This window comes from Oryctolagus cuniculus, chromosome 5 (genome assembly GCF_964237555.1).
Source record: "Oryctolagus cuniculus chromosome 5, mOryCun1.1, whole genome shotgun sequence".
Taxonomy (NCBI): Eukaryota; Metazoa; Chordata; class Mammalia; order Lagomorpha; family Leporidae; genus Oryctolagus; species Oryctolagus cuniculus.
In genome coordinates this window covers 52,654,348-52,680,133 of record NC_091436.1, presented here as the reverse complement: position 1 = coordinate 52,680,133, position 25,786 = coordinate 52,654,348, and the positions used below count along the sequence as shown (strand labels likewise).

The following is a 25,786-nucleotide window of genomic DNA, read 5'->3' as shown; positions in this document are numbered from 1 at the left end:
TAAATATAATTTCTCCATTTGAATGTGGAAGCATAGGCTGGAACATTGATGTAGAACTTAAGTTCTGTGTTCCTAGTATACTGTGCATTTTGGGACCTATTGAAGATATGGAAGTTGTATGTGCCAAGATTGAGGATGTGCTCAAAGATTAATCTGGAAGTTAATCTAGTAGTATTTTTTTTTTTGAAAGGGCAGAAACACCCATTAGAAAGTGCTTGTCATATAAAGAAGGAGGCAATGGCTTGAAACAATGGGAAGCTTTGGAGAAAAGGGATATGGATATAGGATACAATGCTGTAGAGGAACATTTGGGCTTAGCATATTAATATGTCATGGCAGGCTTTGATAATAATGCTAAACAGTACAAAATATGTGGGTGACTGGGAAGGTAGTGATGCCTTTACTAGAAATAGAATATAAAGGAGATAGGCTATATTAAAACATCTCTGTTAAACTGCTTATATAGAGTCATGATTTTAAGTTACCTATTATCCTGTCAACCTTATACATTTACAGTTTTCATTTTACCTGTTGTCTTTAAGGCTTTGATGCATATAAGCTTTACACTTTAGTGCTATATTTTTTATTTCAATTTAATAAATGTCTTGAGACCTAACTTTATAATGTAAAGCTGCCAAGGTTTAGTTTTGTTCACTTACAGATGCTTATAGAACTCCAAGAGAATTAGGTGTTTGAATAGAGGGCAAATGTTAAGAACCAAATGATTGTGTTTCTACTTAAACTTTTAATGTTTTGTTAATCATAGATACATGTGCATAAATTTTAATTAACACATTGCATTAATTTATTGTTTATCATAATTACCTTTTTTGGCACTCCTCACTCCCCGTAAGTTTTGCACCTGAAATTTCACTTTGATCACCTTGCCCTTGTCCTGGCCCTTAGTGGTTTTAAAGTCTTGTGAGTGACTAGAATCAGAAGAAGGAAGCACATGGACAGAGAGGGCTGTGGGAGGAGCTCTAAGGAATAAACTTCATATAGGAGTGGAAAGAGGAAGAGGATTCAATGGAAATAAAGAAGAGGACACTTAAGGTTGGAAGTTAAACAAGCTGGCATGAGGATAAAATTTTGAGAAGGAAGCAGGGTGGATGGTCATGGATGGTATTGCTTCCTGAAAATTGAGGAAGGTCCGATAAAAATTGAGAAAATGTAGCCACTGTTTTGGTAACTAAGATGATCATATATATTGCTTTAGTAAAGCAAGAGTTGTGAAAAAATTCCCCCTTCTGATATGTATACTAAGGTAAAGAATGAATTGATAAGAACTGAAGCATAAGTCTTTAAGAATGTTGAAGGATCAGTGTGATGTGAATAGGTAAAACAAGATTTCCTAGTGTTGAGTTACTAATAAATGAATAAATCTTAGTTTATATAGGCAGTAGATTTGGTTACCATATTTTTAATAAACTCATATGTCTCAGATATAGAGTATTGTGAAGTTTGCATTGTTTGGGAATTCATACTTTATTGTTAAAATATACACCAACATGTAGTCTAAATTGTTTTTTTTCTTTTGTGTTCCTACAGAGGTTATTGGAAATCTTGTAATTTTTATAAGCCTGTATCATGCATTTCTATGCTTTTTGTCACTTACAATGGAATTTTATGATTTATTTAGGAATAATGATTATATATATCCACATTTTATTACTACACCAATATTTCCATTCTAAACTGCTACTCAAGGGTGTTGTGACTCAGTTGGTTAAGCTGCCACTTGGGATACCCACATCTCGTATCAGAGTGGCAGTTTGAGTCCTGGCTTTGCCGCTTCTGATCCAGCTTTGAGCTAATGGGCCTGGGAAGCAGTAGACAGTGGCCCAGGTATTTGCATTCCTTCCTCCCAAATGGGAGATCCCAGGTAGAGTTCCAGGCTTCAGTCTTTGACCTGGCCCAGCCCTGACTGTTGAGGGCATTTGGGTAATGAACCAGCATATGGAAAACTTCTCTTTCTCTCTCTGTCATTCTGCATTTCAAATGAATAAGTAAGTGTTAAAATAACAACAACAACAAAAAAGCTACTGTAATAGTCTCTGATATTCATCACTTTTCCATTGACAGTTTTGTTAGTATTTAGGAATATATTTTGGTTTAAATCTGCTGTGGTTGTGGGTGTTCCAGAGTGTTAGCTTTTATATTTTCAAGCTTAGGATCTTTCAATTGTGGAGTCAGATGTTAACTCTCTGCCTTTTTCCTTATATCCCCCTCCCCCACTTAGCTTCGGAAGTGTTATTTATCATTTCCTGTGTATTTGGCTCTCTCACCTTGAGGAGGATTTTTTAAAATTTTTTTTGACAGGCAGAGTGGACAGTGAGAGAGAGAGAGAAAGGTCTTCCTTTGCCGTTGGTTCACCCTCCAATGGCTGCTGCGGCCAGCGCGCTGCGGCCGGCGCATCGCGCTGATCCGATGGCAGGAGCCAGGTATTTATCAAGCACTTGGGCCATCCTCCACTGCACTCCCTGGCCACAGCAGAGAGCTGGCCTGGAAGAGGGGCAACCGGGACTAGAACCCGGTGTGCCAGCGCCGCAAGGCGGAGGATTAGCCTAGTGAGCCGTGGCGCCGGCCTATAATGAACTCTTTTTGAATGTTCTGTGACTCCTGTTTCTTAATCACTTTTATAGCCACACCCACCTAAATATTCTATCATCAACTGTCTAAAACTGAACTGTTTTATTCCTTCAAATCAGTTATTATTGGGGAATTTTCCCACTTTTATAAACCATTCTCTTTTATACTGCTTGGGATTAAAGCTATGGAATTTCCTACATTCACTCCTAAGTAAATCATGTACTACAGTCTCTCACCTCTTCTTTTGCGGTGTTGGACTCTACAGTGGTCTGTTCCAAGGCCTTCTCTGTGCTGTGGCCAAGTTATATCTCCTCACTCTTTGATCTCATTTATATCAGCAGCATTCATTTTTGTGTTGAGCAAATGTTCCAGATTCATGCTTTGTTTCTTCAGCATTTTCCTCATCTGATATCCTCCCTATTTCCTTCTCTAACATCCTGAGTTTAGCTCAGCTCAAGTTTTGCTTATTTTACAAAGCATTTCCTTAACAAAGGAAACTGCTTTTGTAACTAGTACACATGTACCACCAGCTTGACATTTGTATACCTGTTCAGCAGACTGCTATATTTTCTGTATATATCTGTGTGTACACACACACACACACACACACACACTCCCTTTGTATCTATGGGGGATTGGTTCCAAGATACTAGCTGATTGCAAAATCTATTGACACCTGAGTCTCTTACATAAAATGGTATTTGTATATAATCCAAACATATCCTTTTGTATGTATTAAATAATCTCTAGATGACTTAATATCCCATATAATGAAAATGCTGTATAAATAATTATTATATATTGTTTAAGGAATAATGACAAGAAAATAAAAACTCAGAATATGTTCAGGACAGAATAAATTTTTACAATATTTTTTGGTTTGTATGCTTTTGCATTTTTGTTAATATAGTCAGAAAAGATTTTGTGTATTTCATAGATAAAACTCTGAGGACATAACTATACTTCCCTTCCTCCCTCACCCCCCCTCCTTCTTTCCTTTTTTTTTTCCTTTAATTTTTGCAATAACAAAATTTCAACTCACAGGCATAATGTTCAACAAGTAAAAAATAGATCAGTGTTCCACAGGAGTATAGACAGGAACTAAAAACAGTAATAAAATCGTAAATTGTCAGTTTGATTCTTATACTTTTTTTGTATTCTATATTAACTAGCACATATCAGAGAAAACATAATATTTGTCTTTTGGGGACTTATTTCACTAAGCATAATGGTCTTCAGTTGCATTCATTTTGTTGAAAAAGACAGGATCTCATTCTTTTTATGGCTGAGAAGTATTCTGTAATATGTGTGTGTGTGTGTGTGTGTGTGTATGTATGTATGTATGTATCACCTTTTCTTTATCCAGTCATCAGTTGATGGACCTCTGAGTTGATTCTATATCTTAGCAGTTGTGAATTGAGCTGCAGTGAACATGGAGGTAAAAATACCTCTTTTATATGCTGATTTCATTTCCTTTGGCTAAATTCCCAGGAGTGGAATGGTTGGATCATACGGTTTATCTATTTTCAGACTTCTGAGAAATCTCCATAGTTTCTTCCGTAATTGTTGTAATAGTTTACTTTCCTATCACCAATATATTAGGGTATCTTTTTCTCCATATCCTTGACAACATTTATTATTTTTTGAGTTTTGGATGATAGCCATTCTAATTGGGGTGAGATGAAACCTCATTGTGGTTTTTATTTACATTTCTCTGATGGCTAGTTATCCTGAGCATTTTTTTCATGTGTCTGTTGGCCATGTATTTTATCTTTTGAAAAATGCCTATTCGTGTCCTTTGCCCATTTCTTAACTGGTTTGTTTGTTGTTGAGTTTCTTGAGCCTTTTGTATCCTGTATATTTATCCTTTATCAGTTGCAAAATTTGCAAATATTTTCTCCCATTCTGTCAGTTGCCTCTTTGTTGAGTGTTTCCTTTGCTGTGCAGAAGCTTCTTAACTTGATGTAACCTTGTTTTTCTAGTTTTGCTTTTATTGCTTGGGCTTCTGTAGTCTTTGCCTATCCCAGTATCTCACAGAGTTTTCCAAATGTTTTCCTCTAGTACTTTGATCCATTGTGAGTACATTTTGTATAAGGTGTAAGGTAGGGGTCTTGTTTCATACTTGCACATGTGGAGATCCAATTTTCCTAACACCATTTATTGAAGAGACTGTCCTTTCTCCAGGGAGTGGTTTAAACTTGTTTGTCAAAGATTAGTTGGTTGTAGATGTATGGATTAATTTCTGGCGTCTCTGATTTGTTCCATTGGTTCACATGTCTGTTTTTCTGCCAGTACCAGGCTGTTTTGATTATAACTGCCCAGTAATTTGGCCTGAAATCTGATATTGTGATACCAATGACTATGTTTTTGTTGTTTAAGATTGCTTTAGCTATTTGGGAATAGTTTTTGTTTTTAAAAAATTATACAAGAGGCAGGGGAGAACCATCCTGGTTAACCCCTGAAATACCCCCAATGGTGAAGGCTGGGCCAAACTGAAGCCTTGAGCCAGAAACTCAATCCAGATCTTTTACATATGTGGCAGATACTTTGACTCAAACCCAGCCACTCCAGAAACTTGACTACTAGACCAAACTTCCTCCCTTCCTCCCTTTCTTTCATCCTTAGTTCCTTCCTTCCTTTTGTTATTTACATATTTTAATTTTTAAGCATAAATTGTTTTATTTGAAAGCCAGACAGAGATCTGCCATCTGCTGTTCCACTTTCTAAGTGTCTTCAATAGTTGGGGCTGGACCAGGCTGAAGTTAGGAACTCAGAAGTCAGTCCTGTCTCATGCTTTGGTGGCAGGAACCCACATCCTTGAACCATATTATATTGCCTCCCAGGGTGAGTATTAGCAGAAAGTTGGAATTGGGAGTGGGGCCATGATCTGAACCCAGGCACTCTGCTGTGGAATGCAAGTGCCCAACCCATATCTTAACCACTGAGCCAAACACACACTCTCCTGCATCTTTTTCTGGAATATTTTTAACCCATGATTGGTTGAATCTATGAATGTACAACCCATGAATAAGGAGATTTGACTGTGTTTGTGTATGTGTGCATGGGTGTGCGTGCGTGTGTGTGTGTGTGTTCTAAAACCATGTTCTGTTTTGCAGTTAATCTTTGAACTGCTTTGAAGTCAGGCATGACTGAGAGTACAGGATAGGAACAGCTGATAAAGATAAAAAAGGCAGTGGCTACCAGAAAGCTGTGTCTGTGAAAATAGTCAAGATTTGTCTTTTGTGTGTGTGTGTATCAGAGCTCTATTATGTTACGTAGTTCCTTTTTCTTTATCAGTGACATGATGTTAAAGTATTGTGTTTTCAAAAAGTCAAAAACTTTTATATAATTTATTCTGTGCTTTGTTTAATTAACTACATTTTGGTTTTGCTTAAATTTTACATAATTAGTTTTAGTTCCTCTCAAATTAGGGCAATAGTGTTTAATGCATGTGATAAATCTGCAGAGAAATTATATTAGATTGTGAGTCAGGAACATGCTATTTCTAGACACTGCTATAGTTTATAAACTCTTAGACATGCCCCTTAAGGTCATTGAGCCTCAGTTTCTTAATCTGTAGAAGTTTCAAGTAAATAAACTTTGAAATGTGTTTCTAGGCCTAAATATGTACCATATTCACATTCACATCACAGTAAGTATTTACCCTCTTCTATTTTTTTAAATTTTAGCTTACTTATTTCATTCTCAACTCTTGTATTAACTAAGTTTTATTGTCATATTTTCCTTTAGGATTCCTGATTTAAGATTAGTCATTACCGCTTTATTTGTTCAGTTCTGCTGGACCTAGTGTTGTTTTCACAACCAGCATCCATTAAAGTTTGAAGAAGATGAATTAACTTGATTGCAATTTACTTGCTTAGTTTTCTTTTTAAGGTATTTTCAAAAGAAACAATTCCAGACTGATGGATGAAATTTTAAAACAGCAACAGGAACTTCTGGGCCTGGATTGTTCCAAATACTCAACAGAGTTTGCAAATAGTAATGACAAAGATGATCAAGGTAAGCATGAATGTAAAATTGAATATGCAGCATATGAAGTTAGGTGTTTTACAATTCAAAGCAAGTCTGTTACTCAGTCCTTTATTCGTTCATTTTGCCCTGTTAGTCTTGTTCTCAGTATCTTTACTTAATTTTTATGTATTTATTTATGTATTTGAGCTGTAGAGAGAGACAGACTCTCATCTGTTCTCATCTAGTGGTTCACTCCCTAAATATCCATAACAGCCAGGACTGGGCCACAGTGAAGTCAGGAGTCAGAAACTCAGTTCAGTTCTCCCTCCTGAGCTATCACCTGATGCCTTCCAGGGTCTTTATTAGTAGGAAGCTGGAATCAGCAGTGGAGTTAGAACTCAAACCCAGACAGTCCCATATGGGATGCAGATGTCTCAATTGGCATCTTCACTGCTAGTCCAGACTCCCCACCAGTCTCAACATCTTTAGTCATCAGATTGAGACTTTTTCTCCTTTATCTTATTAAAAGATAATCAGAAAAAGATAAAATAATAACTCATGTAAATATTAAAAAGTGAACACATGATAAAGATTTTATTTAATTGGGCAGATTTTTTTATAACTCATTCAACAGATAATCCAAAGAACAGTCACGTTTATACATCAGGAAATAGAGTGAATATCTAAGTAGAGACAAAACTGGTTTTCCTGTGAGATGAGAGGAAAGATAATTGAACCTCTACCTGACAGGAAAGATAGTGCATTTTTATAGAAAAGAATTTTACATTATTATCAGTTCTTTAGAGTTCTGTCAATTGCAATATAGATCCCAGAGAATCAGAAATAGATAATGAATATGTGTGTATGTGTACACTCTAGACAATGCATACATTCTCCACTGAAACACAATTTTTTCTACAATCTTTATTTTTTCTTTTATTCTGTATATTACTGTTAATTTTGCAATGATTGTAGATGGAATTTTAGGTGAGTAAAAGTCATCTACCTTATAATTAAATCTTCTATTTTCTGGAGAATTTAGCCACAATAAAAGGTCCTCTTGAGCCCTTTGAAAATAAGACAGTATGAAAATATATACATAAATGTGATTTGGGGTGCATCTGGCCTTTGAAAGGAGAATAGTTAAGTACATTTGATACTGAAATTGAAGGGTTTAAGTGATTCTTTACTGTAAGAACTTTCAAAACCTTAACTGTTTCTTTTAAAACTGGTTTTGACATATTTGGAAGAGAGTGTTTTTAAAAATAAATTTGTTTGTTTTTTCCTCCAGTTTTAAATTGCCATTCAGCAGTGAAGGTGCTGTCCCCAGAAGATGGAAAAGCAGATATTGTGAGAGCTGCTCAGGACTTTTGCCAGTTAGTAGCCCAGCAGCAAAAGAAATCCACAGATTTGGATGTAGATATGTTAGACAGTTTACTTAGTAAGTCATGTATGTGTATGTGTGTGTGTGTACATTTTAAATTTTATAACATAAAGATACAGTATGAAAGAAATATTAAGATCCTTTTATACTATAACATTTGATTTTGTTGTTGCTGTACTCTTCATACTTCTGAAATTTAAAGACCCACATGTAAAATGGTTTTGGGATAATGTAATTGTGGTCAGCTTACTTGTGTGAGGATTTCATGGTAAAGGAAAGGCCAGCCTGCCTGCCTGCCTTCCTTCTTTCCTTGAACTTCCTTTCCTTCTTTCCTTCTTTTTCCTTCTCTTTATTTTCTTTATTTTTGCAGTAAGGAGCATTCTTTTTTTTTTTTTTTTTTTTTTTTTTTTGACAGGCAGAGTGGACAGTGAGAGAGAGGGAGAGACAGAGAGAAAGGTCTTCCTTTGCTGTTGGTTCACCCTCCAGTGGCCGCCCCGGCCGGCGCACCGCGCTGATCCGAAGGCAGGAGCCAGGTGCTTCTCCTGGTCTCCCAAATGGTGCAGGGCCCAAGCACCTGGGCCATCCTCCACTGTACTTCCGGGCCATAGCAGAGAGCTGGCCTGGAAGGGGGGCAACCGGGACAGAATCCGGCACCCCGACCGGGACTAGAACCTGGTGTGCCGGCGCCGCTAGGTGGAGGATTAGCCTATTGAGCTGCAGCGCCAGCCAGGAGTATTCTTAAAAATAGGACTTCTGTTAGCCTTTCTGTCTGTCTCAACCCCCTTTTTAGTTTGAACTTTCTAACAGGTTTGAACTTAACAACTTTTTGTGAGGCACTCCCAAGAATATAATCTTAGCATACATGACTCCTTTTTAAGTGTTTCTTTTTTTCTATTATGCTGTACCAAATATACTCCCCTGAATTTGGCATGTCATACCAAATATAGCTTTTTTTCCTTCAACTATTTATAAAGCCTTTTGTGTACTTACTCTTTCTAGAGCCTGTCCAGGAACTTTTAACTTCATGGTCCTTCTGCTTTCAAGCATTATCTTGAACCTTTTGCAGAAAAGCAGTCTCTCTAGCAAAGTCAAGTTCATGGATATCTTCTACAGCCATATGATCTCAGACATTGGTTTTTTTCATTTACATAGACCCTCCATTTACCTTATTAATCATGCATTTTCTGTATCAGTTATTTACATAACTCTTCATTCTTTGACTCTTTTACTTTGGCGTGTCGATCATGGAACACAGATTCTGGCCTCTTAGTCTTACTAACTTCGTACTTTCACTGACTACTCCTTCCTTTACTCTTGTGTTCTTTACTCTGATGTTGTCTGTGTTCAGGCTTGCTGAGTGTAAAAGATTGTGTGGGCACTCTTACTAGAGATTACTGAGATGTTGACTGTTTCTTGGACTCTGTGAAGCCCTGGAGTGATTTGTGAAGACATTCTAAAAGGTGGCCTGGAGCCCAAAGGTTTTGCTTCAGGGCTTGTAAATTCACAATAAATGAAATTAAGCCCAGTCCTTACATTAACTCATTAATCTGGGAGAAGCAAACACTCTACCATCACCCCAAAAAGTTCCCTTGTACTGCATTGGGTCCCCACATTGGTTGGTTGTCTTTCTGGAGATACTTTTGCCTTTTATAGAAATTTTATATCAAAGGAATCATATTATAGATAATCTTTTATGTCTTACTTTGTTAGCATAATAATTTTGAGGTTCATCAATGTTGAATGTCTTAATTTATTACTTTTGTTAATAGGAAGTAGTCTATTTTATGGATAGACCACAATTTGTTTACTCATTCTTCAGTTGATGCACATTTTATTTGTTTCCAGTTGTTGTTTTTTTTTAAGATTTACTTATTTACTTGAAAGGCAAAGTTACACAGAGGGAAGGAGCGAGAGAGAAAGAAAGAGTGAGATTTCCCATCTGCTGGTTCACTCTCCCAAATTGCTGCAAGGACCAGGGTGGAGCAGGCTAAAGCCAGGAACCTGGACCTCCATCCAGGTCTCCCACATGGTTGACAGGGCCCAAGTACTTGGGCCATCTTCTCTGCTTTCCAGACACATCAACAGAGAGCCTGACTAGAAGTGGAACAGCTGGGACTCGAACCAGTACCCATATAGGATGCCAGCATCACAGGGGTGGCTTAACCTTGTTTACCACAGTGCTGCCCATTTCCAATTTTTGAATAACATTGCTGTGCTGTGACTGTGACTGTGTGCAAGTCTTTGTGTGGACATGTTTCTTTCTCTTATTGGATAGATATTTAATAGTGGGATTTCTGTGTCGTATGGAAGTGAATGTTTAATTTTTTAAGAAACCACCAAACTTTTTCAAATACGCTCTACATTTTACACCCCACTTGCAACGTAAATGGTTCTAGATTTTCCATGACCTTACAAAGACATGGTACTGTCAGTTTTTTGGTTTATTTTCAGCCATTCTAGTGGATGTGTTGTAGTATTTTGTTGTGATTTTAATTCACATTTTCTTAATGAATAATGGTATTGAGCATTTTGCACGTGTTAATTTGTCATCTATATCTTTCATTAAGTATCGACACGTTTTGCCTATTTTTAAGTAGTCATTTTTCTTGTTATTGAGTTTTAAGAAGTTTTTATATGTTCTGGATACAAATCATTTACCAGTAGTAAGATACTTACTTCACAAATAGTTTGTCCCAGTCCATCCCTTTTTGTTTGTTTTACTAATGGCTTCTTTTAAAGTGTTTAATTTTTATGAATTATGTCAAGGTGTTTTTTTTTTTCCTTTTATAGATCATGAATTTATTGTCCTTTCTAAGAGATCCTTGCCTAATCTGAAGTCATAGTAATTTTCTCTTGTGTTTTCTGCTAGAAGTTTTATAGCTTTAGCTGTTATTTTTAGGCTTATAATCCATTTTGATTTAACTCCTAAATAGTGTGAGGTATTATTTGCTGAGAAGACTGTCTTTTACTGTTTGAATTATTATGGTTCTTTGTTGAAAATCAATTGTCAGGCCGGCGCCATGGCTCACTAGGCTGATCTTCCGCCTTGCGGCTCCGGCACACTGGGTTCTAGCCCCGGTCGGGGCGCCGGATTCTGTCCCAGTTGCCCCTCTTCCAGGCCAGCTCTCTGCTGTGGCCAGGGAGTGCAGTGGAGGATGGCCCAAGTGCTTGGGCCCTGCACCCACATGGGAGACCAGGAGAAGCACCTGGCTCCTGCCATCCGATCAGCGCGGTGCACCGGCCGCAGCGTGCCAGCCGCGGCGGCCATTGGAGGGTGAACCAATGGCAAAGGAAGACCTTTCTCTCTGTCTCTCTCTCTCCCTGTCCACTCTGCCTGTCAAAAAATAAATAAATAAATAAACAAGTAAGTAAAAAAAAAAGAAAAAAGAAAATCAAAACTATGGATTTTCACTGTAGCACTTTCCCTTCCTCCCACAACCTCTTGTTTTAAATAGAGGCTTTGGGGGGGGGGGGGGCAGCAACCAGCAAATCTGTTTTTTGTGGTCAGCCACATCCTGGTAGAACTAAGTTTCTCTCCAGTTGATTAAAGGTAGAGGTGTTGAGATCAAGAGCAGTCTCAACTAAGAAGGTTGAGGACTCTTGTCATTCTTATCATTTTTTATTTATTTTTTTTAATACTTATATATTTGGCAGAGTGTCAAAGAGAAAGTGAGAGAAAGAGAGAGAGAAGGAGAGATCAATTTATATAGTTGCTGGTTAACTCCAAATGTCCACAGTAGCCATGGCTTAGCCAGGCTGGAGCCAAGAGCCAGGAACTCCATCCAGGTCTTCCACATGGGTGGCAAGACCCAAAGTAATTAGATCATCTTTCACTGCCTTTCTTGGTGTGTAGCAGGAAGCTGATTTGGAAGCTAAGCAATTGGGACTCAAACCAGCACTTTAGTATGGTATGCTATGTTCCAAGTGGCAGCTTAACCTGCTGTATGACAATGCTGGCTCTACTCTTCTTGCCATTTTTACCAGAAATTCCAGCTGGTTTTTGGTTTTTAAAGCAATCTGCCAAGGATCAGACTGCCATTGAATGCTTGATTTTGTTTAAATTTTTTTTTTTTAATTTGACAGAGTTAGACATTGAAAGAGACAGAGAGAAAGGTTTTCCTTCCATTGGTTCACCCCCCAAAATGTCTGCTACGGCCAGCGCTGCGCCGATCCAAAGCCAGGAGATAGGTGCTTCTTCCTGGTCTCCCATGGGGGTGCAGGGGCCCAAGCACCTGGGCCATCCTCCACTCTGCCTTCCCTGGGCCACAGCAGAGAGCTGGATGGGAAGAGGAGCAACCAGGACTAGAAGCCGGCGCCCATATGGGATTTCGGTGCTACAGGTGGAGGATTAACCAAGTGAACCATGGCATCTCCCCCGATTTTGTTTAGTTTAATACATGTCTCTCATGGAGAAGATTTGTCTCTCTCTTCACTTTGCTGTTATCAGGAGTTCCTTTTTGTCATTTTTTATTGCAGAGGATTGCATTTTGGTTAGCTGAGCAATATGTGTTCTTCTGCTTAGTCCATCCACTCTGAAAACATACATTTTTAAAGGGAATTGTTCTGGAAATAATTCTTCACTATTACTACTAGATAAGTCCGCCTAATCTGGTATCTTTATTCTACAAGTGAGGGAATTTACCCTAGGAGAGATTATGTGATAAGCAAGTTAGTAGTAGAACTGAGGATATTTGGAACTGTTAGGAACTGGGTCTACTGGATTGTAGTAACTTTTCTGTTATGCTAGTGACCTTTCAAACTTCATTTTTAAGCAAATAAAACATCCCTATCCCTTTTTTTCTTGTTTTATATTTTCAAACTGTCATACTTTTAAGCCAGGTCTCATGTGGAAATTGGCTCATAAAACAGACAAAAAATGGATGTGTACCTGTTGTATAGTCTGTTTTTGCTCTCTGAGCTGGCTCAGGCTCTGAGGAACACTGAAAACATTTGTGCTGTACTGCTAGGAGTTGGTCTTTCTGGGGCCATGAGGAAAGAGAATAGAGACTTTTTAAGTTCTTTTTCATCTCTGAAGTTATTTGATTTCTGTAGGCAGAATCAACAGTTGTGCCTTTAGATCAGTGTCTTTCCCAGGCTGCTGAGAAAACGCATGAATTGAGTGTTGAAAGGAGGGGATTTGGGGATTTAGAGTGGGAGTTTATCCCTTGTTGACAGGTAATCAGAAAACTTCCATATTTGGAATGAACATGAATATTAAAGTATATGAACCTCTGGCCGGCACTGCGGCTCACTAGGCTAATCCTCCGCCTTGCAGCGCCGGCACACCGGTTCTAGTCCCTGTCGGGGCGCCGGATTCTGTCCCAGTTGCCCCTCTTCCAGGCCAGCTCTCTGCTGTGGCCAGGAAGTGCAGTGGAGGATGGCCCAAGTGCTTGGGCCCTGCACCCCATGGGAGACCAGGAGAAGCACCTGGCTCCTGCCTTCGGATCAGCGCGGTGTGCCGGCCGCGGCAGCCATTGGAAGGTGAACCAAAGGCAAGGGAAGACCTTTTTCTCTGTCTGTCTCTCTCACTGTCCACTCTGCCTGTCAAAAAAAACCCAAAAAAACAAAAAAACAACAAAAAGTATATGAATTTCTGAAGAGAATAGATACTTAAGGCACAAGAAACCAATTGTATTAAAAGATTCTGCCTTTCGTCATTTTTGTTGTAAGCAATGCGTGTTAAATTCATGTGTATTTCTTTTTTTCCAAGGTTCAAATGGTTTCCCTGATCCTGATTTAGTACTGAAGTTTGGTCCTGTGGACAGCACATTAGGCTTTCTTCCCTGGCACATCAGATTGACTGAGATTGTGTAAGTAATTAAAAGTATTCAGTTCCACAAAATCAAATTATAATACTGGATCCTTTATGTCAGATATTTTACATTATTAGTGGTAAGATAAAGACACACATAAATGAGTTTAGAGCCAAGAGAGTGTATATACAGATGTGTTGTGTATGTACATTTTGTATTGACACTAACTAGCATAAGAGATCAGGAGTGAGGGATACCTCTGTGGCTTGGAGTTGTTGATTCTACAGAAAAGATATGACTAAATCCAGGGTATATAAAATCTGTAGAATTTCTGTGGGGAGCAACCAAGACTAGACTAAATTACTGGAACTGCTAGGACTAATTCTGTGCATCTGATCTCCCACCATATGGCGCTGAGAGGGAATAAACAACTTCCACACAGCTGCCTCACCAATTCGACTAACAAGCTGCAGGAGTTGATCCTGCCCCTGATTGGAGGAGAGCAGTGTGCTCAGCGCGTGGGGAGAGAACGCCAGGAGAGTTGGGATTGGTGGAAGAGGACTATAAAGGAGGAGAGAGACAACATGCACCAGGAACATCTGAGCAACCCCTGAGAGAGCCGGCCGGCAGTGTGCCGCCCCTCCACGGAGGCGGGGGGGGGGGGGGGGGCAGCAAACACGGGAAGGGCCAGGGAAAAAGAACAGCGCAGGGTCTGGTGTCGTTCCTCCGCGAGTGGGGGAGCGACAATTTCTGTCCTTAGAAAAAACATGGGAAGTATAGGAAGTGGGAATGGGGATAAAAAGAGCTGTGGCAGGGCCCAGTGCTGTGGTACACAGAGGGTTAAGCTGTGGCCATCAAAACTGCAATTCTGTATCAGAGCACTTGTTCAAGTCTAGACTGCTCAGCTTCTGATCCAGTTTCCTGCTAATGTATCTGGGAAAGTGGTAGAAGACAGCCCAAATACTTGGACACCTGCCACCCATGTAGGAGGCTTGGATGGAGTTCCAGGCTTCTGGTTTCATCCTAGCCCAGCTCTGGCCATTGTGGCCATTTGGAGAATGAACCAGTGGGTGGAAGATCTCTTTGTATCTGTCTCTGTCACTCTGCCTTTCAAAAAAATGAAATAAAACTTGCATTTAGAAGAAATAGCCACGTAAGAGAAGAGAGTCAGCATTAGGTAATACTGTGAAATGAAACCAGATAGTCTGGGGTCGGGCAGAGATCAAAGTTTCTTAAAGGCCAGCATAAGGAATGTGTATAGCAGTAGAGAGGTGGTAGGAAACTGCTGAGCCTGTGGGTAACGGAAATGATGATTTTGGAAGATGTTTGGAAGCTACAAACTGTAGTGGATTGGATTTGAAAAAGGGATGTAGTAAAAAGACAAAAGCTTCATTACTAATTTATGGGAGAATACAGTGAAGAGAATAAAATCGCCTATTTAGTACAGCATTTGGCACATATACTCTGTAAAGGCTCAGATAATAAACATTTTGGGATTTGCAGGCCATATAGTATCTTGCAACTGTTCCTCTCTGTTCCAACTACTTTTACTTGGCTAGCAAAACTAAACTACTGTAAGACAAATGAGCATAATTATGTTCTAATAAAAACTGTTTACAAAAACATGTAGCAGGCACATGTATTTGCCAACCTCAAATTTAGAATAACAGACTGAGTATCCTTAAATTATATTTAAGTCCTGGGTCTTACAAGGAAAATATTGCAGATTTTATCTGTCTTAAATATTTACATTGCAAGTATGTTTGTGGGGCTGAGTATTTTACTAATTTTGATGAAAGTTAGATAAGAAATGAAATGACTCCTAAGCTTTGGTGGTTTTTTTTTTTTTTTTTTTTTTTTTTTTTGACAGGCAGAGTGGACAGTGAGAGAGAGAGACAGAGAGAAAGGTCTTCCTTTGCCGTTGGTTCACCCTCCAATGGCCGTCGCGGCTGGCGCACTGCGCTGATCTGAAGGCAGGAGTCAGGTGCTTCTCCTGGTCTAAGTTTTTAAGCCTAATGGACTGGTTAAATTTTAGTGTTAAGAGAAAATCAGGCTGGTGCCGTGGCTCACTAGGCTAATCCTCCCGCCTGCGGCGCCGGCACACCGGGTTCTAGTCCCGGTCAGGGTGCCGGATTCTGTCCTGGTTGCCCCTCTTCCAGTCCAGCTCTCTGCTATGGCCCAGGAGTGCAGTGGAGGATGGCCCAAGTGCTTGGGCCCTGCACCCGCATGGGAGCCCAAGAGAAGCACCTGGCTCCTGCCTTTGGATCAGCGCAGTGCGCCAGCTGCAGTGCACCGGCCGCGGCAGCCATTGGAGGGTGAACCAACAGTAAAAGGAAGACTTCCTCTCTGTCTCTCTCTCTCACTGTCCACCCTGCCTGTCAAAAAAAAGAAAAAAAAAAAGAGAAAATCAGAAATATATAATATCAAAATCAGGAATGTAATATGCATATTATTTTTATATGTATGATTTGTTTATTTATTTGAAAGGCAAAACAGAGAAGGTATAGAGAGAAAGAGATCTTCCATCTACTGGTTCACTCCTGAAATGCCCTGAACAGCCATGGCTGGACCAGGCCAAAGCTAGGAGTCAGGGATTCCATCTGGTTCCACATGTGGGTGGCAGGGGCTCAAGTACTTGTGCCATCATCTGTTGTTTTCCTAGGCACATTAGCAGGAAGCTGGTTCAGAAGAGAAACAGCCAAGACTCCAACTGGCACTCCTATAAGGGAAACTTGTGTTATAAGCAGTGGCTTATCCCACTGCACCAGAGCACTAGCTCCTGGGAACATGTATTTTTGACAGGAAGATATAGATGATTTTGAAGTTTTAATCTATTTTGATGGAAACACTTGGTAGGACAGAGGCAGATGTAGAATTGATGCTTGCATGAGAAATCAAAGCTAAAGATGTATATTTGGGGATGATCAGTATCTGGGAGATATTTGAACTGGTAATAATAGAGGTTCCTCTTCACTGTGTACAGAGGGGTCCTTTAAGAAGTATTTAAGGGGCCGGTGCTGTGGCCCATCGGGTTAATGCACTGTCCTGAAGTGCTGGCATCCCATATGGGCACCAGTTCGAGTCCCCGTTGCTTCATTTCCGATCCATCTCTCTACTGTAGCCTGGGAAAGCTGTAGAAGATGGCTCAGGTCCTTGGGCCCCCGCACCTGCGTGGGAGACCTGGAAGAAGCTCCTGGCTCCTGGCTTCAGATTGGCACAGCTCTGGACATTGGGGTCAATTGGGGAGTGAACCAGTAGATGCAAGATCTCTCTCTCTCTGCCTCTCTCTCTGTGTAACTCTGACTTTCAAATAAATAAATAAATAAAAAGAAGTAATTAAAGGGGCTGGCCCTGAGGCATAGTGGGTTAAGCCACCCCTGCAACACCAGCATCCCATTGGTTTGAGTTCTAGTTGCTTCTGGCTAATACACCTGGGAAAGCAGTCAATCGGCACAGCTCTAGCCATTGCAGCCAATCGGGGAGTGAACCATCGGATGGAAGACCTCTCTCTCTCCTGTCCTCTCTCTGTAACTCTGACTTTCAGAGAGAGAGAGAAAGAGAGAGAGATAGAGATAGGAGGGAAGGAAGGAGGGAAGGAAGGAAGGGAGGAGTAATTTAAGGGGCTGGCCCTGTGGCATAGTGGGTTAAGCCATCGCCTGCAACACCAGGATCCCATTGGTTTGAGTCTTAATTGCTTCCTGCTAATACACCTGGGAAAGCAATCGTAGATGGCCCAAGTGCTTGGGCCCCTGCACTCACCTGGGAGACCAGGATGAAGCTCCTGGCTCCTGTCTTCAGCCTGGCTCAGCGCTGGCTGTTGTAGCCATTTGGGGAGTGAACCAGTGGGTGGAAGACTCTCTCTGTGTGCCTCTGCCTCTCCTCTCTCTAACTTGACCCTTCAAATAAATAAATAAGTCCTTTTTTTTTTTTTTTTTTTTTTTTTGCAGGCAGAGTTAGACAGTGAGAGAAAGAGACAGAGAGAAAGGTCTTCCTTCTGTTGCTTCACCCCCACAAATAGCCGCTACGGCTGGCGCGCTGCGCTGATCTGAAGCCAGGAGCCAGGTGCTTCCTCCTGGTCTCCCATGTGGGTGCAGGGCCCAAGCACTTGGGTCATCCTCCACTGCCTTCCCGGGCCGCAGCAGAGAGCGGGACTGGAAGCGGAGCAACCGGGATAAAATCCGACACCTTAACTGATACTAGAACCCAGAGTATCAGTGCCGCAGGTGGAGGATTAGCCTAGTGAGCCACGGCACCGGCCATAAATAAATCTTTAAAAAAAGGGGGGGGTGATCAATTCACATTTGCAATCAAGTGGGAGAAAAAGTGTTAAATAAAGGGACAGAAGAGCGCACATAGTGTGTTAGAGTAGGAAATTATTGTAAATCATCTGGTGTTCTGTACTCATTTTGTAGGGCATGAAAATGGGGAAGAGATATTGTTCAAGCTTGTAATAAAGTAGAATCAAGATTCTGGATGTCCTTACAGAGAATATATATTTCTCTTCTCCATTTTTCTCAGGGGTTTCCCAAGTCATTTCAGCTGCCTTTCCTGTAGGCTGAGAGAGTGACAGAAGAGATACCTTGTGAAATGGGGAATATGTGCAATTTGGCTACATAGCTCAACAGCGTTGCTCTAGAAAGTTATTTAAACTTCTCTGTTTTATAAAGTGGACGCTTGAATGTGGAGTTGAGGATTTAAACCTGAAAGTGGAAATGATACCTAGCTCTTAAGTGTATGCATCATCTATCATAGCTCTGCCTCTTATGCTGAGGTATGCCCTGTATTCCTCTGCCCTTCACTACACAGCACCGTGATGACAGGGAAAATGTCTCACTCCACACAGAAGCATTAAGGGCAGGGCCCTTAGTGGACAAACTGGGAAATGGCAAAATGGCTTCTGAGGCACAAAACAGTAGTGGCACTCAGTGCTTCTTGAAGAGGGAGAAGAAGTGAGGCTGTTGGTAATGGGGGTCAAATGAGGAAGAGTTAGGAAAGTGGGGAGTTTGAGGAGGACATTTGAAGCAAGCTTGAGCGAGAAGAATGTCATTAAAGGCATCCTCTGGGGAAACCATTTCAGTAGAGTAAGTAAAACATGGATGGGTGGCAGAGGGTGTTCAGGGTGACCGGGGAGTAGAGGGAAGTGGGTGACTTGTTTGAGAATTTCTGGTAATCAGAGGAAGGATGCAGAAGAGCATACCTAAAGAACACGCCAGGTCAGACAGGAGTTCTTTCATGGTAGGTTTGTTCAGTTCCCATTTTGATGGTACGTGTGACTCCTGTATGCTGACCAGAAGTTTCACTTTGACAGTCTTTGGGATTGTCGAACCTTGTTATAAAGCTGTATAAATTAAATATTTTTAAGCACTAATTATTAAAGGCTTAAGTAGTAAAATACTTCCAGGAGTGCCCGCTGGTGTGCTGTTGCCTGTGTGTTTATAGTGCATGTCTTCATGTTGTAATTGCCCCCTGAGCAGTTGGAAGTAGACATCCATGTCTACTTATTGGTTGCTCACACGTGGCTTCAGTGTGTTATCATGTGGGGAATACTGAGGAGCTGTGCCCGGCGTTAAGCTTGACTTAAATATAAATCAGAATTGGCTTTACTCAGACCAGGCGGCATTCTTAAAAGTGGATGTGTGTTCCTTTGCATTAATCTAGGCTTATTTTTTAATCGGTTGTGAATCTAACTTGTTTTTCTTTTCTTATGGAAAGAAGGGCAAGTTTAATTTTCATTGGAACTGTTTCATAGTGAGCTTAGCAAACTTTTAGTGGAAATTGACATATCCTGCTTATAATTTGTATTTCTTCTGTCATTATCCTCTGGTTCTCTTCGCCAAATGACAGTATCAACTAATTACTTTTTTTCTCCCATGTGCTTTATTTTCAGCTCTTTGCCTTCCCACCTAAACATCAGTTATGAGGACTTTTTCTCTGCCCTTCGTCAATATGCAGCCTGCGAACAACGTCTGGGAAAGTAATCATCCCTGCTTGTGTAATTTGATTTCAGGCTTTTGGAGGAAAGGACCCAAGTGACTCTGATGTTTACAAAGCACCTATGAGACCTGTATACACCTAGTTCATACCCTCATAATTTATCAACACATACAAAAAGTGTCTTACTTGAGAGCGAGTGAGTGTGTGTGTGTGTGTGTATGCACGTGTGTATGTATGGAATAAACTTATAAATGGGAGAAGTATTGGAGAAGGAAATATGTAGACCTGCAACTTTGTGCAAATAACAACGATGTTTTAGGAGCTGAAATTCCAGATATAAAGACTTCAGCCTCTATTACTTCCCTGTTTTTGTGGGGAGAAGAGGAGGTGACTAGAATAGTCTTGGTTGTTGTTTGGGGAGAAGGGAGTAATTTTTGTTCAGTCTTTCCTAGTGACCAAACTTTCATTTTTAAGACTAATATATTGCTTATTAAGTGGAAGTATTCTGAATTTGAGGGTACTTCAGAGGAGTGGAGTCCTGTGTTGCTCACATGATAAAAACTCTCGCCGTCAAAGCAGAGGGAATACCTACCTTCATATATCCGTCCATTTTCATTTCTTACTTCATTATATTCAGACAGGGTGACCTGAAAGTGTCCTCTGGTATCTCTTACCTGGTGTCTGAGTTGTGAAGATCATTTGAAAAAGAATTCTTACTACACTGAAATTTAAGTATTGAATTAAGCAGTCAAAAAAAAAAAAAAAAAAAAGGTGAATAAGTTGTAATGTTACAGTGAAGATAGAAAATTTCCTTAAAGAGGAAGGACAGTTTTGATTTTCTTTTTTGTTGGTGGGTAATATACTATCTAGTACCCAGAGTTGGTTTTAAGAATGTTTCCATTAACTGTTTTTTATTTAAAATAAGCATTTGAGTGAAGTGAGCAAGCAGCTCTTTTCCTCAAAAGTAACCTGTTTCTTTATGGAATAACACCCAGGAATTTATTCAGTAAATCCCAATGGTGACTTTGCATAAAAGATCTTTAAATAGGATTAAGACCTATATGGTAAAGAAAATGTTACCAAAGTCTACAAAAATATTTAATTTTACACGTTCTCTTTTATGACAGAGAACAGCACTGGTTCTGTTATTTTGGAAATAAATAAATGATTTCTTGATAGGTGTTTGATATTTCTCCCTCACTGCTGATCCTTGGTGAGGAACCCTTCTTTATATTGATGAACTATTTTCAGAAAACTCTGATCAGCACGTGTACAATTAGCTTTCTAAAATTGTACATTCAGAATGGAGTAGTCTAAATGTGAGGTCTCAAATCTGGAAAAATAGGGAAGAAGACTGGATTTGGGAAGCATGGTCTGAAATTGCTTGAATTCTAAAGTTATGAAGAATAAAGATTTCAGCTTTGGATTACAGAACCCCATTTATGATTTAAAAGTACACTTGAAATAAAAGTGATTAAACTGAATTTTGGTCCAGTGATGTTACTTTACATTTCATAGTCTTTTTGTACACTATAAGGCCTTTTTTTTTAAAGTCTTAATTTATTGCAAAAATTTTTGTGTAAAGCTACAGCATATCTAAACTGTATCAGAGAATTCCTCGTTTCTGTTCCCCCAGACTGGCCCATTTTCTATTGAATATTTTTTTTGCTTTGTTTAGTTTAAGACTAAATTTATTTATTCTTAACATGGTAGATATAAATGTCTCAAACATTCTGAAATATCTGCAGCTTTAATGAATTAAATGTAATGAGCCTAATTGAAGTGAAAGGATTTAATATTTGTCAAACTGAAGTTATTAGTCAAATGAATTACTCGTTGGGATATAGTACAAGATTCTAAAGGTTTAATATTTAATTTTTTTTGTACTTTTCTCCTTCCATTTCATAACATTGTAGACATCCATGTAGATCTGTAGCCCAGGGCCTGAGTCTCTTGTAGCCCTGGAAAGGGACCTTAAAACAAGTTACTAAGGGTTTTGAATTCAGACATAGTCATTTCAGAACCTTCTTGTATGGGCTCAACTGCTAGTACAATCTCTGTAACTTGAAAGACATTGGTCATTCTAGAATTCCTGCCAAATCATTAGAAACTATGCATTGTCAAGGCTCCCTTTGTACTCCCAAAAAGAATTGATGATTTTCAAGAGAGATACGTGTGTCTTCATGTGCATTGAAGGATACTGTCTTTAAGTGGTTTCTTCTTAACACCCCCCATAATGGAAAAATTACCAGATTAAACCTACTTTATGGATGGCAGCTTGGAGTATAGCAAGAAGTTAGAGGATTTCAACTCCATTCCCAATTCTGGTTGTATTTTCTTGAAAGTAATTGATTACTGTTAGAAAGTGTAAAAGCTGGTTTTTAATGTGAATAGCAAATTCTGGCATATTGTGACTAAGACGTAAGAATGCCCATCTCAGAGAGGAAAATATATTCATGAACAGTGCCAAATACACTGTGCATAACTATAATCTCTGAATGTATAGTACTTAGTTTCCTCCTTTGTGATGGTACCATGCACATAGTCAGTAAAATCCTTGTGATGTTTTATATGGCTGTAGACTTTGGCAACATGTAAATAATGTGTACAGTGAGTTTTTATGATTAAGGAATCAAATTTATTGAATTTTATTATTGAAAATTGAAACAACATGTATGAACAAGAACAATAAAAGAATATACTCTTTTCATGGACTATAGTATTATGTGAATGCTACATTCTGGACATTTAGGGGCTACATAAATGTAATAAAAACCTCCAATGGCTAGACAGCAATACTAATTTTTAGACAGTATGCCCTTACTGAAATATATTCTCATTTTTACCAGTTTAAACATTTGAAATATTCCATCTTTTTGTTAGATAATAGTAAAATTCAGCTTTATCATTATAGTTGTCAAAAATTCCACATTAATTAAAATTGGAATTGATTTTTACTGAATACAGAATTGCTAAATTAAAAATGTATATGTGTATCCTTTAAAAAACGAATTGGTAGTTCTCAAACCAGAAAATTGAAAGGCAACCTGTGGTTTGTCTTATGGTGCAAACAGTTTTCAGTTTCTGACTTGAAGCTCTAATTATAAGACCATTGACTTTTTGTGCATAATTTTCATCTAAAATCAGGCTTATCAAAGATCATATTTTAAATGCATCACCAAAAATTACTGTAGTAGAAATTTAGGATAGTTTGAAATAAAAGCCAGAAAGTAAGATTTGTGTCAATAGTTGTGTCAAATCCTAGTTGATAGGCCATAAACTATAATAAATTCAGGAGAACGAGGGAGTACAAAAAGTTTGCTTATGGTTTGAAATATACATATGAATTATAGGAAAAAAGGATTCAGCTAAGCAAATATAAAGGAAACCTCATTGAATACATTTTTGGTGACAATCCTTACAGAAATTTTTTTGTACTTTGATTTTAAAAAATGTATCCTGTAACAAGTTTAATAAAGAGATTCTCTTTAAGTTATAAATAGAAATTGAGAGTCTTGCATTCTGTTTTGTATTTCATTGTGTCTCGATATAAATATTTATTACATCAACACATGTAAATAAAATGGAAAAATTACTCTCCATATTTAGTTACCATGAATATTTAACCTTGGTCCAAATCTTCATTTCTTCTGTCCTTCTTGCTATTCCAGGGATATAAATTAACTTTAGTATGATTCTCAGGTACAGATAATTAAAATAAAATATACATTCCCAGATCTGAGCATTGCTTCCTATTGGCCATGTTTTATATTTCCCTTCACCCCTAATACTACTTTTTTGTTTTTTGTTTTTTTTTGTTTTTGTTTTGTTTTAAGATTTATTTGAGAGGTAGACAAAGAGAAAGGTCTTTAATCCACTGGTTCACTCCCCAAATGGCCACAATGGCCGGAGCTGAGCTGATTGGGAGCCAGGAGCTTCTTCCACATCTCCCACGCAAGTGCAGGGCTCCAAGCATTTGGGCCATCTTCTACTGCTTTCCCAGGCCACAAGCAGAGAGCTGGATCAGAAGAGGAGCAGCTAGGACACAAACCAGCGCCCATTTGGGATTCCGGTGCTGCAGCTGGAGGCTTGGCCTGCTATGCCACAATGGTGGCCACTGGTACCATCAGTGTAAGTTGCTGTTAAATCTCAGAAAGAAAGCCTGAGGAAAGTGAAAGAATCACAACCTGGGGAGTGCTTAGTTCTGTACTTGTATAGAGAAGTAGTTGCATTCTGATGATTTATCTTTTATGGGTTTGGTTCTATGAAATCTTCCTTTTTAATGAAAATATTTTGCATGATAATCTAATAGCTGGACATAATAACACTACCTTAAATTACTTCTGGTGGAGAAGTAGGTGGCAGAGTAATGGTGGAGTAACCAATTGTCTTCAGAGAGGAACCTGCATTTTGAGACATCAAGAGAAACACAAAGGCTGCTTACAAGGAAATATCTAGTACAGTGGTCCTCAGCTGGAGAAATTTTGCTCCCCAGTGGACATTTGACAATGTCCAGAGAGTTTTTGTCACAACTCAAGGAGAGGAGGGCTCTTACTGTTGTGTAGTGGGAAAAGGCCCAGGATGCTCTAAGTCCCACAACACTGCACTGGACAACCCCACAACCAGGAGTTAACAAGCCTCACATGCTCAAAATCTGATCCAGTTTCTATAGTTTTGTCATTTTGTTGTTCAGGTTGGGATGATACTAGATGTGCAAGATTTGTGATAGGCTAACTTTAAATAAAGGAGTCAGGTTTGAATATTAATCTGTAGACCTTAGTTTAGAGATGAAAAGATACACATATTTTAACTAAATTGATATAAAGGGCCTCAAAAAGTTAATGTAAAATAGATTTAAAAATTATTTTGGTGCAAAATTTTTTTGAAATCCATGCACAGGTTTTTTTTGTTTTTTGTTTGTTTTTTAAGATTATGTCAGAATTACAGAGAGGGAGATGCTTTCCATCTGCTGGTCTACTCCCCAAATGACTGCATCTGCCAGGGCTGAGCCAGGCCAAAGCCAGGAGGCGGAAGCTTTTTCCAGGTCTCCCACATGAGTGCAGGGCCCCAAGCATTTGGGCCATCCTCTGCTGCTTTCCCAGGCTCATTAGCGGGAAGTTGGATCAGAAGCGGAGCAGTGGTGACTTGAACAGGTGCCTATATGGAATGCCAGTGCTGCAGACAGCGGTTTAACCCGCTGAGCCACAGTACTGGCCTCATTTATTTTTTTAATAATGCATATGCCTGAATTTCAAAAAATTTTTTGCACTAAGGTAAACATCTTTTAATTCCATTTTCCATGAACATTAGTTCTTTTGTAGTTTTCATTCATGAGTTTTACTGGTTGTATTCACATTTGACCTTGGCATTTGGGCACCTACTGGTTTTCCAAAGTTTGTCAGCTTCTCTTAAGTTTATTTGAAAGAAAATGAACAAGTAATATGCTAAAAGAAATCTCATCCTTAAAACTATTAATTGTATAAACATTAAATGAGAATTTCATTCATCCTACAATGTAATTGTAATTGTCACAAGTCAACCACTTAGGTGTTCTTAAAAATTACCTTTAGAATGCTTGTATTTATTTTTGAGTTCTCTAAGAATAGTGACTAAATCATTGTTAAAGTTCTTCACCTCTTATTTTCAAGTAATTCATCTTGCGGTCTTTTGATTGATGTGGTTTCAACTTACTTTTTTTTCCCCAAACATTAATTGCAACCCAAATACATAATGAGAGTATGCCTCATAAAGAGATTTTGCTTGGCCTGGAGAAAGATGACTTTTCTGAAAAATAATGTTAGGGAAATAAACCAGCTTATGTTAAGGTATATATGAGATGTAAATTCGTATGAGAAAATAGTCCTGAACTATCATTGACTTTGGAGTGTGAAGTGCAACACCAAATATAAAGAATTCAGGAGATAAACAGAAAATTTCTAGGCAAATAATCCATTGAATAATTTATGAGTTAACTTTGAGATTTTCCTGTACATGAATATGCTGAATATCAAGTTGCTTCTAAATAAGACTCTTATCAGAGGTAAAGGGCTGTCATGGTAAGACCATCCACAATGCTCATAGTATATCACTTGTGATACTTTTAATTAATGTAAAAGAATCATGGCTTCCCACTGGTGCTTTGGGTGCTGGAAGG

General features: G+C 39.0%; 1 protein-coding gene across 1 annotated transcript in view; it reads left to right on the top strand.

The window, feature by feature from the left end:
- NUS1 (NUS1 dehydrodolichyl diphosphate synthase subunit) overlaps positions 1–23,138 on the top strand; it is a 33,409-nt gene extending 10,271 nt beyond the window's left edge. The window contains exons 2-5 of the mRNA XM_008263427.4: positions 6,484–6,609; positions 7,853–8,002; positions 13,656–13,755; positions 19,586–23,138. Of these exons, the coding sequence (XP_008261649.3) occupies positions 6,484–6,609; positions 7,853–8,002; positions 13,656–13,755; positions 19,586–19,676 (467 nt within the window). The 3' untranslated portion in view covers positions 19,677–23,138. The remainder of the gene's footprint in view (positions 1–6,483; positions 6,610–7,852; positions 8,003–13,655; positions 13,756–19,585) is intronic.
- Positions 23,139–25,786: the final 2,648 nt, after the last annotated feature.